The sequence below is a fragment of the Podarcis gaigeae genome (genome assembly GCF_964106915.1).
Source record: "Podarcis gaigeae genome assembly, chromosome: 18".
Classification (NCBI taxonomy): Eukaryota; Metazoa; Chordata; class Lepidosauria; order Squamata; family Lacertidae; genus Podarcis; species Podarcis gaigeae.
The window spans coordinates 5,459,901-5,473,321 of NC_139696.1; the positions used below are offsets into that span (position 1 = coordinate 5,459,901).

The 13,421-nt window shown below is 47.9% G+C and overlaps 1 protein-coding gene across 3 annotated transcripts in view; it reads right to left on the minus strand.

Annotated features, from left to right (window-relative positions):
* Nucleotides 1-638: 638 nt before the first annotated feature.
* CERS4 (ceramide synthase 4) overlaps nt 639-13,421 on the minus strand; it is a 107,163-nt gene continuing 94,380 nt past the window's right edge. For all 3 annotated transcript variants that reach the window (XM_083720622.1, XM_083720621.1, XM_083720620.1), the window contains exons 6-11: nt 12,405-12,455; nt 10,408-10,500; nt 7,936-8,064; nt 5,268-5,374; nt 3,264-3,420; nt 639-1,785 (exon numbers count right to left, since the gene is read on the minus strand). In XM_083720622.1, coding sequence (XP_083576748.1) covers nt 1,597-1,785; nt 3,264-3,420; nt 5,268-5,374; nt 7,936-8,064; nt 10,408-10,500; nt 12,405-12,455 — 726 coding nt within the window. In that variant the 3' untranslated portion in view covers nt 639-1,596. The remainder of the gene's footprint in view (nt 1,786-3,263; nt 3,421-5,267; nt 5,375-7,935; nt 8,065-10,407; nt 10,501-12,404; nt 12,456-13,421) is intronic.

Here is a 13,421-nt window from a genome sequence, read left to right on the forward strand (position 1 = left end):
GCTCTCCAAACCAGCTTTTTAAAGATCCCATTGGGATTCAATCTGGGTACATTTAAGAACGGAGAGAGCACCTCTGAACACACGCAGGGTGCATTTCTCATAGGGCACAAGCCGAAACTGCGGTGGTGATGGTGGAAGGAGGGGGCGGAGGGGGAAGAAGTTTCTTCTCCTTGTATGTCCCACAGAGGACCTTACAGTCTTCAAATAAAAACAACTTGGAGGTCCCGGGCCACAGTGAGGTTAGGCTGGCCTCAACTAAAGCCAGGGCTTTTTTGGCTGTGGCTCTGATCTGGTGGAACGCTCTGCCACAAGAGATTAGGGCCCTGCGGGACTTGACATCTTTCCGCAGGGCCCGCAAGACAGAGATGTTCCACCAGGCCTTTGGCCAGGGCACAGCCTGACTCCCTCCTTTGGCAATCTTCCCAGAACTCTAGCCCAATGGTTGCCATCCATTTGATTTGGAGTCATTTTTTAATGAAATGATTTTAGAAGGTTGCATTATTTTATTGTTGTTAGCCGCCCCGAGCCTGGCTTCGGCTGGGGAGGGCGGGATATAAATAAAAATGTATTATTATTATTCGTGTTTCCGACGGGGATGCGCCAAGAGCGAGTGGATTAAAAGGGAGAGAGGCAAATAGTTTTCTGCTTTTTGTTTTGCTTTTCTTATCTGCAATGAGTTTATTGGTTCCAGCAGTTTAGTGCACCCTCTCCCTGTCTAGGTCACTGGAATGGGGACCCCACCTCTCCCCTGTGCTCCCCCCCCTGCAACCCGTGCTCAGGAAGAGGTCCAATCCTGACTCATTTTCCTCGGGATTAGCCAGTGGTCCGCTCAACACAGACGTAATACGCTCACAAGAAGCAACAGCGGCAGCAGCAGCAGCGACAACAACAACATCCCTTCATCCTCTCGTTTCTTCTCCCCAGAGACAGCAGTGTCCTTCTCGCTCCCTCTCCTGGAGCGCGGATTCAAAACACAGGCCTTCGACAGCATCCTTTGTCCAACGGCGACCCGACGACTCGCCTCCTCCTTCTTGGCTAACCCCACAACCCACCGCAAAAAAAAAAACCCCAGGCAGACCGAGGACTCGGTACCCGCGTCACCTTAGGACGCATCTCCGCGTGCCCTCGGGACGGAGGCTCGGCCCAGCTTCCGCGAAGACGTCATCGCCTCCCACTCCCACCCCTTTTGATTGAGGAGCTGGGGTCCCTTGTGGTTGAACCCGCCCGCTTTTCCAGCTGGCGGAAGTGAAAACAACCGATTGGGTGGGGTTCAAACGGGTCCCTCGCCCACCCAGCAGCCTTGCCAAGCTGTACTCAGGACCGGCTGAATAGAACGGGGGAAGGCTGCCTTTACATTCCACCCAACGTCACCCCTCCCCGCCAGACCTCGCGGCGAGCGACACCGCCCACAGGATAATATTGCGAAAAGAAGCACAGTCCTTTGTTTTTGTTTTCTTGTTCCTGCAGGGAGCAGAGGATTCAGCTAGAAGGCTATGTTCGCGCCCTCGCGGGCCTACAATGAGGAAAAACAAGCTGGTATGGACACAGGGGCAGGGTTGGTTAAGGGGCTGGGCAGTCGATGGCGCCTCGCTCGAGTTATCTGGTCTTGGCGTCCCCGTTGGCGGCGGGGCTCCGGCCGTTCAGTTGCAGCGGGGGCTCCTTGCTGATGCAGCTGGCACTGGGCTCTGAATGGATGGCGCCATTCCTCTTGGCTTCCTTCACCTGCGCTGCCTCGTCGTCGCCCTTCTCGCTTTCGTCCGAGTCGCTCCGGAGATCCTTCTCCATCTGCCGGGAGAGAAACAGCTTTGGTCAACGGCGGCGGCTGCCCCTTTCCTTCTCCCCCATTGTGCGGTTCGATTTGGAGCGCTGGCAAGGGGTACTCCTTGACCAGGGCTGGATGAACCATTGAGCAAAATCAGCCCGTGCTATAAGCAGCAAGGGCACCACAGAAATCTCCCATTGTCAGGAGTGTCTCCACCCCATCGTTCTGCCCGGACGCTGAGGTCCAGCGCCGAGGGCCTTCTGGCGGTTCCCTCGCTGCGAGAAGCCAGGTTACAGGGAACCAGGCAGAGGGCCTTCTCGGTGGTGGCGCCCTCCCTGTGGAACGCCCTCCCACCAGATGTCAAAGAGATAGGCTCTGGTTATCTCTCGCTTGGACTACTGCAATGCACTCTATGTGGGGCTACCATTGAAGGTGACCTAGAAACTACAACTAATCCAGAATGCGGCAGCTAGACTGGGGACAGGGAGCGGTCGCCGAGACCACATAACAGCGGTCTTGCAAGACCTACATTGGCTCCCAGTACGTTTCTGAGCACAATTCAAAGTGTTGGTGCTGACTTTTAAAGCCCTAAACGGCCTTGGTCCTGTATCCCTGAAGGAATGTCTCCACCCCCATCGTTCTATACGGACACTGAGGTCCAGCTCCGAGGGCCTTCTGGCTGTGAGAAGCCAAGTTAGAGGGAACCAGGCAGAGGGCCTTCTTGGTGGTGGCACCTGCCCCATGGAACGCCCTCCCACCAGATGTCAAAGAGTAAAACAACTACCAGACTTTTAGAAGACATCTAAAAAATTTAATATTTCAATAGAATATTAAAATACAATAACTTATTAAACATTAAAAGCTTCCCTAAACAGGGCTGACTTCAGATGTCTTCTAAAAGTCTGGTAGTTGTTTTTCTCTTTGACATCTGAAGGGAGGGCGTACCACAAGGCGGGCGCCACCACCGAGAAGGCCCTCTGCCTGGTTCCCTGTAACCTCACTTTTTGCAGGGAGGGAACCGCCAGAAGGCCCTCGGCGCTGGACCTCAGTTTCTGGGCAGAATGATGGGGGTGGAGACGCTCCTTCAGATATACTGGACCAAGGCCGTTTAGGACTTTAAAGGTCAGCACCAACACTTTGAATTGTGCTCGGAAAAGTACTGGGAGCCAATGCAGGTCTTTCAAGACCGGTGTTATGTGGTCTCAGCAGCCGCTCCCAGTCCCCAGTCTAGCTGCCGCATTCTATACTTGTAATTAAGCTATAAAGGGTTGCACCCTCTGTTGCTCAGAGTAGGCACATAGAAAATAGCGGGCTAGCTTAGGCCTGTGAATTTCTACTCTTGAGTAGAACTTGGTCAGCTACATCCCACAGCAAAGCACAACCACGGCAGAACATCGATAATGAAAAACAATTAATAAACAATTCCATTGAAACTTGTATAATTTAACTTAGGCAAACGGTCGCCTCCGCCCACCAACCCTCACCCGATTTCGGTCCCTACCGTTCCACTTTTGACAAACTTGTAGACCATGTGGATGATTAAGAAAGACCAGAAGATGTGGAGAAGTTGGAGAATCATCAAAAGGGCATTCATGAAGTAATAGCCGAAGAAAGGCTGGTACAGTTCCATTGAGTAGTAATACGTGTTGTAGATGACCCTGTGAGGAAGGGATTAATAACAACAATAGCATTCAGCAGCCCTTCCTTTAGTCTGACATCAGTTAAAGAACAACAATACAGTTTAAAAGAAATTTCCACCACAAGCGAGTCGTAAAAATGTGCACACCGATTGTCTAAGTCAGGGGTCAGCAAACTTTTTCAGCAGGGGGCCGGTCCACTGTCCCTCAGACCTTGTGGGGGGCCGGACTATATTTTGACGGAAAAATAATGAACGAATTCCTATGCCCCACAAATAACCCAGAGATGCATTTTAAATACAGTGGTACCTCAGGTTACATATGCTTCAGGTTACATACGCTTCAGGTTACAGACTCCACTAACCCAGAAATAGTGCTTCAGGTTAAGAACTTTGCTTCAAGATGAGAACAGAAATCGTGCTCCGGCGGCAGTGGGAAGCCCCATTAGCTAAAGTGGTGCTTCAGGTTAAAAACAGTTTCAGGACCTCCGGAACGAATTAAGTATTTAACCTGAGGTACCACTGTAAAAGGACACATTGTACTCATGTAAAAACACCAGGCAGGCCCCACAAATGACCCAGAGATGCATTTTAAATAAAAGGACACATTCTACTCATGTAAAAACATGCTGATACCCAGACGGTTTAAGTCCAAGGCATGCCTTCCAAATGTCTCTATTTTCCGGGGACATTTCCTAGATTTACAGAAGCTGTCCCGGTTTCTGATTTGATCCCAGAATGGAAGTAAGTGTTCCGGTTTGCGAACATTTTTCGGAAGCCGAACATGCTCCATTTAGACTGTTACGTTTTCGATTTGAGTGTTACGCTGAGGTCTGTCTGTTTTTGCTATGTATTTTGCATTTTTGTGGCTCTTTTTGTTTTCATGACTGTGGACCCCAGTCCAGATGGATTGTGTGCCTGCAGTACATTGTGTATTGCTTTCATTTTGTGGATCAATGGTCTCGTTTGATAGTAAAATTCATGTTTAATTGCTGTTTTAGGGGTTGTTTTTAAAAGTCTGGAACGGATTAATCCGTTTTGCATTACTTTCAATGGGAAAGCGCGCCTTGGTTTTGGAACGCTTTGGTTTTGGAACGGACTTCCAGAACGGATTAAGTTTGAGAACCAAGGTACCACTGTATAACATAAATAGATTGGTTCGGGTCCTACCCTTCGGAGAAAACGAAACTGCTCCATCTCCCATAGAACAGCCCTTCAGATCCCTATCACATATAATATCTCAATTGCGTCTTCCTTGAGCTAAACGTACGCAACTTTCTCAACCATTCCTCATAAGGCTTAGTTTCTAGAGACCTGGTTGCGCTTGGCACACATTCCAGCTTGTCAATAGAGATTATTCGACTGATTTGTTGATTTCTATACTGATTAAAGGTAAAGGTAAAGGGACCCCTGACCATCAGGTCCAGTCGTGACCGACTCTGGGGTTGCGGCGCTCATCTCGCTTTACTGGCCAAGGAAGCCGGCGTACAATTTCCGGGTCATGTGGCCAGCAGGACTAAGCCGCTTCTGGAGAACCAGAGCAGCGCACTGAAACGCCGTTTACCTTCCTGCCAGAGTGGTACCTATTTATCTACTTGCACTCTGACGTGCTTTCAAACTGCTAGGTTGGCAGGAGCAGGGACCGAGCAACGGGAGCTCACCCAGTCATTGCAGGGATTCGAACCGCTGACCTCCTGATCGGCAAGTCCTAGGCTCTGTGGCTTAACCCACAGCGCCACCCGCGTCCCTTTCTATACTGCTTAATATATATCAAAAATCTCTCTAAGCGGCGTGCAAAACAACAACAACGAAGCAACAACAGACAGACCATTTTCCAGTCCTTGAGATATTTGAAAGTGTCTTACTTACTTGTAGGGGAAAATAACCAGGCGGGTGAAAAGGAAAACAGCAGAGAAAGTGAGGAAAAGGATGTCACACACACGACGCCATTTCAGATAGTTGAATATCTTCGTGGGCTGGAGAAGGGTGCGGGGAGAGATGGGGGGGGGGGGGGAGGAAAACGAAAGAGGGACACAAATGAACGCTTAGGTGAGGTTTCCTTTGCAACTACTGGTCAGCTTGTGACCGGACTGCAAAGTTTCTCTGAGTTTTCAGTGCAAACTTCAAAGATCACAGTGAACTGCAATGGTGGCTTCTGTCCTTTGGGGTGGGTGGAAAGCAGGGACCCCCACAGGTAAAGGTAAAAAAAGGTAAAGGACCCCTGGATGGTTAAGTCCAGCCAAAGGCAACTATGGGGTTGCGGCACTCATCTCGCTTTCAGGCCGAAAGAGCCGGTATTTGTCCACAGGCAGCTTTCAAGGTCATGTGGCCAGCAGGACTAAACCGCTTCTGATGCAATGGCACACTGTGACGGAAAACAGAGCACACGGAAACGCCGTTTACCTTCCCGCCAGAGAGGTACCTATTTATTTACTTGTGCTGGTGTGCTTTCGAACTGCTAGGTTGGCAGGAGCTGGGACAGAGCAACGGGAGCTCACTCTCTCATGGGGATTCAAACTGCCGACCTTCCGATCGGCAAGCCCAAGAGGCTCCATGGTTTAGTCCACAGCGCCACCTCCGTGCCAACAGTAGGCGACACCAGAGCCACTGATTCTCATATTGCACCCTCCTGCTCTTCCCTGCTGAGTTTATGGAAGAGTTGATGGGGCGGTTTGCCACTCACCTTGTTATAAAATTTCAGGGTGCCCTCAGATACCTGTCACACACTCCCCAGAACGCCAGATTGTTTCAAGGTATGGCAAAAAATATATATTTCTAAATATATCTGGCAAGGGGGAAAACCCGAGAATAAAATATTGATAGATGCAAAAGAAAGAGGTTTTCCCCTTGCCAGATACAGTGGAGCCTCGCAAGATGAAAAGAATCCGTTCCGCGAGTCTCTTCGTCTTGCGGTTTTTCCGTCTTGCGAAGCAAGCCCATTAGCGGCTTAGTGGATTAGCGCTATTAGCGGCTTAGCGGATCAGCTGATAAGCGGTTTAGCGGCTTGGGGAAAAGGGGGGGGGGGAGGAAAAAACCCTGCAGGAACTCGCAAGACATTTTCGTCTTGCGAAGCAAGCCCATAGGGAATTCGTTTTGCGAAGCACCTCCAAAACGGAAAACCCTTTCGTCTAGCGGGTTTTCCGTCTTGCGAGGCGTTCGTTTTGCGGGGCACCACTGTATGAGATTATATTATGAGGCATCCCATCTTTGTTGGTTGAAGGAATGGATGACATTAGAGAATTCACATATATTAGACCTAGAAGGTCATGATAATATTTTTGGCTGGCACGCTTGTCTACAGTACGAAAAGGTGAAAGTCCATAGGGATTGAAATCAATTTCCATCAGGAGTGGGGCTGATACAGGGTTCAGCATCCACATCTAGGTATTGGGCAAATTCACATGAGAGGATGCATCCAGGGCTGTCTTACCCATAGGTGCTAGGGGTGCGGGGCACCTGGGCACTGGGCTCTCAGGGGCGCCAGGCTGAGAGTCCAGAGCTGAGATTTGGAGTCAGGGGATTGAAGAGCCAGGCTAGCCGACAGCCGAGTGGAGCAGAGCCCGTTGGAGCACCACAGGCTTTTCTGCTGCGGGCACTGAGGCAGCCAGCCGACTCTGCCCCGCTGGGATTGGCAGAGAGGCCCGCCCAGCGCACGCAGGTTGCTCACACGAGGCACATAACTTCCCTGCCATGCCTCTGCGGGGATTGCTCTCCCTGGGAGAGTGTTGCATGCCCCCCCAAAAAGCTCAACAATTTTGGCCTGCCTCCCCCCCCAAAAAAATCGGGGCGCTGGGCAGTTTTAACACCCTGGCACCGCATATGCTAAAGACAGCCTTGGATGCATCAAACCACCAGGCTAGGCCATAGCTGTCAACCGTCCCTTATTTGGCGGGAAAGTCCCTTCTCCCAGCGCTGTCTCCTGCTGCTGTCCCTTATTGATGATGTCCCTTAAATTTCCCGGGTTTCAAAGGAAGCAGCTCCTCTCCCTCCCTGCCGGCCAGGGAGGAGGGAGGCTCCAACTGTGTTGCTTGGCTGCGTTGCTCACCCAATAAGGAGTCTAAGAACGACTGGGGGGTGGAGCTTGCATGCCTTGTGCCGATCAAATCGCCTTTGCTCAGCGCTTCCCAGCGGAGAGGTGACGGTGGTTTTCCTTGCTGCATCCCCTTTGCCGGGTTGCTGCACTGTGGGAACCACCGCTTGAGGCTTCGTTTGGCTGCTGGCTGGGCTTTCTGCTTTGGCTCGGAGGGGCTCAGAAGTCGAATATACCTGTGCTGGGGAAATCCCTTATTTTGGCTGCTGATCCCTTATTTTTGAGGCTGCTGGTCCCTTATTTTCAAATCTGTAAGTTGACAGCTATGCACAGTGGTATGGGAGAGAGTTGCATGCCCCCCCAAAAAAAGCTCAACAACTTTGGCCTGCCTGCCCCCCAGTTTTTAGCACCTTGGCACCACATAAAGACAGCCCTGGATGCATTAAACCACCAGGGTAGGCCAGCCCCTCCGGGTTTCCCTCCTTTTGGGGCTGCGGCGTCGCTTACCTCCAGGAAGCAGTCGGACGCATCGTGAATGACCATGACGAGGGTGCCAATGCGGATGTAGTTGGCACAGTAGGAGAAGCTGATGAGGAAAATCGTGGCTGCATGGTGGACAATTTGCTCGTTGAAGTCCTGTAGTGGCGGGGGAAGAGGAAACAGCAATGGAACGTGTTAAGTTGTGGGTGAACATATCAGACGACGCAGTGATTCTTCAAACAGCTCTTGTTTATTCACAGGCCAGAACAGAACTGAACTGAAGGGTTCAGCCAACCTGCTTATATAGAGCTCCAGTACAACATTACTGTAGCAACTTTCTAAAACTATCCAATCACTGAACGTCACTTTCGATCCCTTATTTGCATAACTATCTACAGTATCCCCCTGCTGGCCCAGGGTGAGAACTTCAGTACATAACAGAACGGCTGAGGATGCGAGATGGATATATCGTTGGTATCTAACTGACAAAAACGTATCCAGTGGTACCTCAGGTTACATACGCTTCAGGTTACATACACTTCAGGTTACAGACTCTGCTAACCCAGAAATAGTACCTCGGGTTAAGAACTTTGCTTCAGGATGAGAACAGAAATCGCATGGCGGCAGCAGGAGGCCCCATTAGCTAAAGTGGTGCTTCAGGTTAAGAACAGTTTCAGGTTAAGAACGGACCTCTGGAACGAATTAAGTACTTAACCCGATATAAGATATCTATATATCTTTATATTTATCTATATAGATATTCTTTTCGCAAGACGAAAAGAATCCGTTCTGTGAGTCTCTTCGTCTAGCGGTTTTTTCGTCTTGTGAAGGAAGCCCATTGACAGCTTAGCGGATTAGCGCTATTAGCGGCTTTTAGTGGCTTTTAGCGGCTTAGCGGATAAGAGGATAAGCGGCTTAGAAAAAGGGGGGGGAGGAAAAATACCCCGCAGGAACTCGCAAGACATTTTCGTCTTACGAAGCAAGCCCATAGGAAATTTGTTTTGCGAAGCACCTCCAAAACGGAAAACTCTTTCGTCTAGCGAGTTTTCCATCTTGCGAGGCATTTGTCTTGCGGGGCACCACTATAGATATATAAATATATATACATATACATGTACATCATATACGTATACAGAAGTTTTTCTTTTGAGAATTATAGGGACAGAACTACCTATATTGTATAGAAATTTATTCATGTATGCTACTACAGCGGCAAGAAGGACACCTGCCCCAAAGTGGAAAGAACTTCCAGTAAAGGGAGAATGGATAAAAAAACTTGTTGAATATGCAGAAATGGCGAAACGTACCGGAAGAATAAGAAATCAAGATAACAAATCTGTTTATAAAAGAATGGAAATGGTTTACTGAACATTTGCAGATAAATTGCAAACGGATAAAAACATTAGCAGAATCGTTGTAATAACCTGCAGTTTCACAAGAGTATATATTTAAAGCGGTTCATTTAAAGGAGCATATTAAATGCATTTGGGAATGCGGAAGATAAGAATAGTAAAAATAAGTTTATCCATTTCATCAGTTTGACATTTCAAAAGTTGACATCCTTCCCCCTCTTTCTGCGGTTCCTTAAATGTATTTTCAATATCTTCTGCATACCCAAATTAAATTAATTTGCTCATTCATTCATCTACTCATATTACCCTATTTCAGGCATGGCCAAACTTGGCCCTCCAGCTGTTTTGGGACTACAACTCCCACCATCCCTAGCTAACAGGACCAGTGGTCAGGGATGATGGGAATTGTAGTCCCAAAACAGCTGGCGGGTGAAGTTTGGCCATGCCTGCCCTATTTACTTAAGTCTAATGCGCCATCAAATCTAATGCACATCTTAATTTCCAGAACCTTGAAACCCACCCAGAGGTATTTGCTGGCGAATTTAAATGTGCCAATGCGTGCCTTAATTTCCGCGAACATACCGTATTCTTTGCTCTATAAGACTCACTTTTTCCCTCCTAAAAAGTAAGGGGAAATGTGTGTGTGTCTTATGGAGTGAATGCAGGCTGCGCAGCTATCCCAGAAGCCAGAACAGCAAGAGGGATTGCTGCTTTCACTGCGCAACGATCCCTCTTGCTGTTCTGGCTTCTGAGATTCCGAATATTTTTTTTCTTGTTTTCCTCCTCCAAAAACTAGGTGTGTCTTGTGGTCTGGTGCGTCTTATAGAGCGAAAAATACGGCAATTTGGCAGAAAAAAGCGAGTGTTCGAGTAAATGTGGTATTCATCGGGGGAAGGTTTTCACCTGGCGCCTACAGACAGGCAAGGCGCCCGGTGAGTTTCCCTGGGGAGAGTGTTCCGCAGACGGGGCGCCACCACAGAAAAGGCCCCATTCTCATGTTGCCACCTTCTGGACCTCTCATGGAGGAGGGCCATAAAGAAGGAACTCAGAGGATGAACGTAGAGTCTTGGACGGTTTATAGGGAGAGAGGCACTTCTTATCTTGTTTGGGTCTTGATTGACTGCCCCCCCCCAATGCTTCTACTCACTTTTCGCTTGATGTCGAAAGGCAGCGTGAAGACCAGCGAGCAATAGAACGACAGCTCCAACATGTAGTAGCTGAAGATGGAGGGGAGGAGAGGCTGCAGAGCCAAAAACGAGAGGCGTAGGAAGGAGAGAGAGAAGGAACGTTATTCCGGAAAATCTGAAAACGCATCTCAAGACTAGATTACCACCGTGAGCTTTGCGTGGGGCTGCCCTAGGGCCCCGGTTTGGAATCTCAGTCCGTTTGCATTTCTTAGTAATAATAATAATAATAATAATTTTTATTTATACCCAGCCCTCCCCAGCCAAGGCCGGGCTCAGGGCGGCTCACAAGCAATAATAAAAACAAGTTGAATGAATACAACTTAAAAAAACTTTTAAAAACTTTTTAAAAGCTTTAAAAAACTTACAATTTTTTTTAAAAAAAAACTTTAGAAAAGCTGTTCCACCAGGCTTTTGGCCAGGGCACAGCCTGACTCCCTCCTTTGGCAATCCTCACAGAACTTCTAGCCCAATGGTTGCCATTAATTTGATTGGAATTAATTTTATAATGAAATGATTTTAGAATGTTTTATTGTTTTACTGTTGTTAGCCGCTCTGAGCCCGGCTTCGGCTGGGGAGGGCGGGATATAAATAAAATTTATTATTATTATTATTATTATTATTATTATTATTATTATTATTATTATTACAACTTAAAAACAAGATTAAAATGCAGCATTAAAATAGTAGTGCAATAAAGCAGGCATGTCCAAAGTCTGTTTTGGGTGCCTAATTCGGCCTTCACCCTAAAAAAACTCAACAACTTCAATCCTGAAACTTCAACAACTTCAACACATGTTCACTTCATCAAATCCGGCCTTCTTTGAAAAAAGTTTGGGCACCCCTGCAAAGCAACACGACAATAAACAATAGAAATAAAAAGTCAATTATATAAAATGCATTTTAGGGTTTTGAATCGATAGTCAAATAGTGGATCTTATTCTGATTGCCCCAGCTAAAAAACCTTGCCACCTTTGCTGTCGCCTGCTCATCTTGATCTGCCAAGAGAAAGGACACTGTGGCAGTGGCTGGGCGACCCGGAACGGAGAATAAAAGAGGGGTGATAATCTCATTCCTCAAGTATTTATAAAGAGGGCAAGCCAGGAGGGCATGCGCCACCGATTCGGGACTGCCATCTCCACAGGGACATAAGCGTTTTCCATGTGGAATCTGTTAGAATCGTCCCTCAAGTCCAGCTGAGGGCAATATATTCAATCTTGCGAGAGTAAAATCCCGTCTATGTTTTAGAATTGCTAGGTTATGCAAATAGGGTGCCGGAGAGTCAAACTGGGAAGGTGGAAAATAGTCATGCCATGGGCAAAATTTCCTTATCATGGCCCAGTTGTTCTGACGCTTGGTTATCATTTAAGGTAAAGGTAAATGGACCCCTGAGCATTAGGTCCAGTTGCGGACGACTCTGGGGTTGCGGCGCTCATCTCGCTTTATTGGCTGAGGGAGCCGGCGTCCAGCTTCCGGGTCATGTGGCCAGCATGACTAAGCCGCTTCTGGCGAACCAGAGCAGTGCGCGGAAACGCCGTTTACCTTCCCGCCGGAGCGGTACCTATTTATCTGCTTGTACTTTGATGTGCTTTAGAACTGCTAGGTTGGCAGGAGCAGGGACCGAACAACGGGAGCTCACCCCGTCGCGGGGATTCGAACCGCCGACCTTCTGATCGGCAAGTCCTAGGCTCTGTGGTTTAACCCACAGCGCCACCCGCGTCCATGATTATCATTTAGGCGCTGACAAAGTGGACTGTTTGCTTTACTAAAACCCAAAGTGAGTAGCTGTTGTGGGGATAAAACCACAAGAGTGAAGTGTCCGATAGACAACTTTAGCCCAGGCGCTCTTGCAACAATCTTGTAGCAGATTCTTAGTGCAGAAAGTATTCATCTGATGTGTAGAGATCTTTTCCATCCCGATTAATTCAAGAAGGTTATCGGAAGCTTCTCGGCAGCTTACCTGCTGTGGATACCTGACCCAACATTCGCGGTGGTCCCAGAACCAGGGTTTCTGCAAGGAGACAAAAATCTGTAAGAATAATTGCACATTTCTCTATTGTCCCATATGCCCCATAGGAAAAGGGGTGGCAAGATACAACCTTAGGGCCAGATGTTGGGATATTGGGTGTGTGGAGCAAGGGGTGTGAGGAGCTCTGGGAGTTGTAATTTAACAACATCTCCTTCCCCTTAAGGCATTTTCCGTGGCAGATGAAGTTGATGGACTATATGGAACTGGCGGAAATGACTGGCAGAATCCGAGACCAGGGAGAAGAATCGGTGGAAGAAGACTGGAAAAAGTTTAAATACTATTTACAGAAATACTGTAAAATCAATGAATGTTAGAAAAATGTTGGAATGAAGTTATATGGCTTTAGTAGAAATGTTATAAGGAACTAAGTACAAATAGATTATTAATGTATTAAAGGGGAAAAATAAGGTTAGAACATGTTACGATAAATTACAGGACAGAAAACAGAGGAAGATGGAGGAAGTCTGTCCTGGTAAGTTACCTTGAACCCCTCTTAAAAAAACAAAGACGCCAGAATCTTATTCAAAGTCAATAAAAGAAGTTGACTCACATCAGTTCACAGTTGGATTCCCGAAGTCTGACTTAGTTACAAATACGTAAATGTGGATCTACCCCATATGGGGGAATAATCCCAGTGCTTCTGCTAGTTGAGGATTATTTTATTTATTTATTTTTCAAAAAACAACACATTCCATTTATAGTTTTCAATTTTACAACAAATAGGTAAAGGGACCCCTGACCATTAGGTCCAGTCGTGGCCGACTCTGGGGTTGCGGCGCTCATCTCACTTTACTGGCCGAGGGAGCTGGGTCATGTGGCCAGCAGGACTAAGCCGCTTCCGGCGAACCAGAGCAGCGAACAGAAACACCGTTTACTTTCCCGCCGGAGCGGTACCTATTTATCTACTTGCACTTTGACGGGCTTTCAAACTGCTAGGTTGGCAGGAGC